We start from the raw sequence: 3,483 nt of genomic DNA, 5'->3' as shown, positions 1-3,483 counted from the left end.
AAAAAAAACACAGCCGAAAAGATAGGACAAATATATCAAAAATATATGCACAATAGGGTGCGAAGTCCCCCTTCCCTAACACTTCACACACGGGAAAAATGAGGATCCGTATTTCCTTCCCTCTTAGGTATTTGTCCACTCATATATCCGTATAAATATATAAATATCCTTCGATATATGTGTCCTTTTTGTTAAGTCCGGTTACGTTCCTTTTTTTTTTCTCCATCTCTCTCTCTCTTCATCCCCGTGCCCATTCCGCCGATTCTCCACCACATATTCCCTTCTCGTTGACACGCACCTCATTTGTTTCCTCCACCAATAAGCAAACCAATGCTTTCACTACGCAACAACGCCACATTTGTTTCGCCGTTTATTTGCAGGGGAGAATGACCGCATTCCTACACTCCAAAATCCTTCGAACGTCTACAATGGCGCTCCCAATGCCTTAAAGCCTAACGAATATTAACATATGCATACGTAAGTAAACACCCGCACATATCTTTTCAAGTATCACAATGTCCTTCAAACAAGCAAATAAAAAAGCAAGTGAAGGAAAGGCGCAACCAACAATTGGGTAAGAGGAGAATCTCCAAATGCGCCCCTCTCTCTCCCTTCCCCCGCCACACACACACACACACAAATATATATATATATGTATATATCATTTACTGTTACGCCCCACTCACCCGCTTACATGCATTTCTTGCCACTCACATGCAGAATTATTCTGCAATATCATCTGATTCTCAACCCCCAACACAATCTCTCTTTTTTTTCCCCCCTCTCTCTTTTCGTCATCACTGTCCCCCCCCCTTCTATACACGGCCAACGGCTTGAGAAACCATGTATTGTGTAATTTTCTTTTTGGCGTCCTGGCTACACTTCAGGAAACCAACCATATTAGATCCTGCAAGCACGGCGCCAAACAGAGCCATCGGAAGTCGTGACAGGGACATTAAGTTAAATAAGACAAGCAGCAACCATATAGCAACATAACCGACAGTCGTGGCCCAAAAGAACCACTTGTCAAAGGGATGAACGCATTGCTCAACATCGGGGGAACTTTCAAATACCCATTTGGAGGTGCCGTCCTCATGCACTTCATTCCACCAGCGAAGTGACACAAGGAGGCGACCACTGACATTTTTGGTCGTCCAGAAATCCGCCGCCACGAACAGAATCGTAATGACAAATATCAAAATGGGGTTAGAGCTGAAGATACCACCCAGAATGAATGTAAGTAGCGCAACTATCTTGAAAAAGATATGAAAAAATGCTGCAATTGGGTGCACTCCCTTGTAAACAGAGTCATTGACAGGTACCTGTTGCACTGGTTGCTGCATCCCTTGCGGTGGCACTTGCTGTTGAGAGCCCATGGGACTGTATTGCACGTAATTACTTGATCCAAGTTGCGGCATGAATGGATCCTGCTGGCTTGGGTTATTTGACGGATACGGTTTACCAGCTTGAGGCTGCGAAGGCTCAAGCATAACGACTCCACGTGCCTCTTTTACCTAATGGTAGGCCTGAGAAACTGTTTTGCTGAACTCCTCTGTGATTGTACTTCTATATGATGCAAGAGAAACGCTGCTTACAATATACACAAGGAAGAGTTTCCTCAGCGACCTTTCCTCTTCTCCTCGTTTCAACTCTTCTAAATAAGTGTCGTGCAATGAAAGGCACAGTTATTTGACACTCAAGCAGGAACCCTCTATTATGAAGAATTAAGGATATGACATTTTCATTAAATGCCGAGAGATTATGGGGGAATAAAAAAAAAAGAGGAGAAAAGGGTGTACACAACACAGTAGTGATAGCAGCAGTGGGCAAGATTCCCAATGCGAAAGGGTGAAAAATCATCGTCGCAAAGCGACTCGGTACCCAAATAGACGTGCTGATGAAGTGAAATTAATAATATTTGTATTTCGACCAGCAGTTATTCGAAAACTATAATACAACAGGTATGTGAGCAACCACCGAAAGAAATAAGAAAAAAAAAACAACAAACACAACTAATTAAACGAACACACATATCACACCAACACAACCATGTTACCTCCTTCTCAAGCTCTGAATGTCCTTCACTACCACTAACCACAAAAAAAAATGGTCAGTAGAGGCATCGTAATCACACGTCACATTGGGTAACACAAGTAATCTCACATAAATTCAGCATCCCGCGCATATGTTGCTGTTCCTACACAAATATGAGCCATTTCTGTTGTTGTTGTTATTGTTGTTGTTTCTTCGTGGTCGTTAGTTGAAGCACAACTTCGCTCATGTGGTTAGTGGTAGTGAAGGACATTCAGACTGCTGCTTCTCCTGCTGGTTTATTTCCTCTTCTTCTTCTTCTACCATCATGACTTCACACCCATCTACACTCTCTTCATCACTACCGCATGTTGCGCCTTCGACGCTACGCCACTCCTTATGGTCTCGACCAAATAAAACCACAGAAAATGCGTTAGAGTCCAAGCCCTCTAACGCAGCCTGAAGTGTACTGTCGATGCAAACGTCGCCAATAAATACAGGTCCATCGCATATAGGGCAATTCCACGAATTGCTTTGAAGAGATGCGCTAAGGTACGTCAGGAGGTCGAAGCAAGTTAAATGTGAGCAGTGGTTACCCCGACCCGCAATTTTCATTCGACCGTAACTAAGTGGACAGCGAAGGGTGACAACCGCCTCACCGTCCTGAACGCCGTTGTCGCCTGCGGTCCCATTTGGAAGGTTGGGCGCATCAGCGCTTTTACGACCATTCCTTCCGCCACTATTATGTGTATTATCGGCCTTATCATCTACCCATCCACTATCCACATCGATATCTGAATCCCCTGCAGCACTCTCAGCAGCACTTGCCGAGGAAGAAGCCGAATCCCATTCATTTGCTTTGGCTGGTGTGGAAAGCGGTTCACGAAGAAGGCGAGCGATGGTGCGGTCAATTATTACTTCAGGTTCTATTACATTACACCATGCGAGGAGGAATGTTGCGGTCCATTTACCGCGTCTCACGACAAGAATTTTAAGCTCTGCCTCAGCTGCGATACCGCCATCAGGACCCTTCGGAAGGAATGAAGAAAGTGGCATCCCCGCCAGTGTGCGGTGACTGGCACTTCGTGATGGGCATCGTGGGAATTCTGAAGTAATGAAGCGGTCATTCACCATGACGGTGAATTCCTGCTGATTTGTCTGAGGCCACCCAATCGGTTGCGCAGGATCCCCAAGCTTACAAGGAAATAATACCAAATCCACTCGGTCACTAAAACTTGCTACGTTCCGTGCGGAAGACGGCGGTACGCCAACTTTTTGCAGAACTATGCCATCACTGCCACCACTACTCGAAAGATCGAAACGCCTGACAAGGGAAAGTATGGGAAAACAAGGAGATTGCACGGAAATGGGTGGAAGCATTTCACCACACCACTTACGTTACTTTTCAAACTTCTTACTGGATTCGACTCCCAGCCAGTTCTCGTTGGAAGT

General features: G+C 45.1%; 2 protein-coding genes across 2 annotated transcripts; both read right to left on the bottom strand.

The window, feature by feature from the left end:
- Positions 1–815: 815 nt before the first annotated feature.
- On the bottom strand, positions 816–1,490 carry TEOVI_000038300 (Eukaryotic protein of unknown function (DUF846), putative; the record flags this gene model as incomplete). Its single annotated transcript, XM_067222241.1, has 1 exon — positions 816–1,490. One exon carries the CDS (start codon positions 1,488–1,490, stop codon positions 816–818), a length of 675 nt encoding a protein of 224 aa, XP_067078342.1.
- A 787-nt stretch (positions 1,491–2,277) lies between these two features.
- TEOVI_000038200 (MIZ/SP-RING zinc finger, putative) lies at positions 2,278–3,411 on the bottom strand (the record flags this gene model as incomplete). Its single annotated transcript, XM_067222240.1, has 1 exon — positions 2,278–3,411. One exon carries the CDS (start codon positions 3,409–3,411, stop codon positions 2,278–2,280), a length of 1,134 nt encoding a protein of 377 aa, XP_067078341.1.
- Between the last annotated feature and the right edge of the window lie 72 nt (positions 3,412–3,483).

This window comes from Trypanosoma equiperdum, assembly GCF_001457755.1.
Source record: "Trypanosoma equiperdum strain OVI genome assembly, contig: ctg_158, whole genome shotgun sequence".
Taxonomy (NCBI): Eukaryota; Euglenozoa; class Kinetoplastea; order Trypanosomatida; family Trypanosomatidae; genus Trypanosoma; species Trypanosoma equiperdum.
This window is presented reverse-complemented; position numbering and strand designations above follow the sequence as displayed.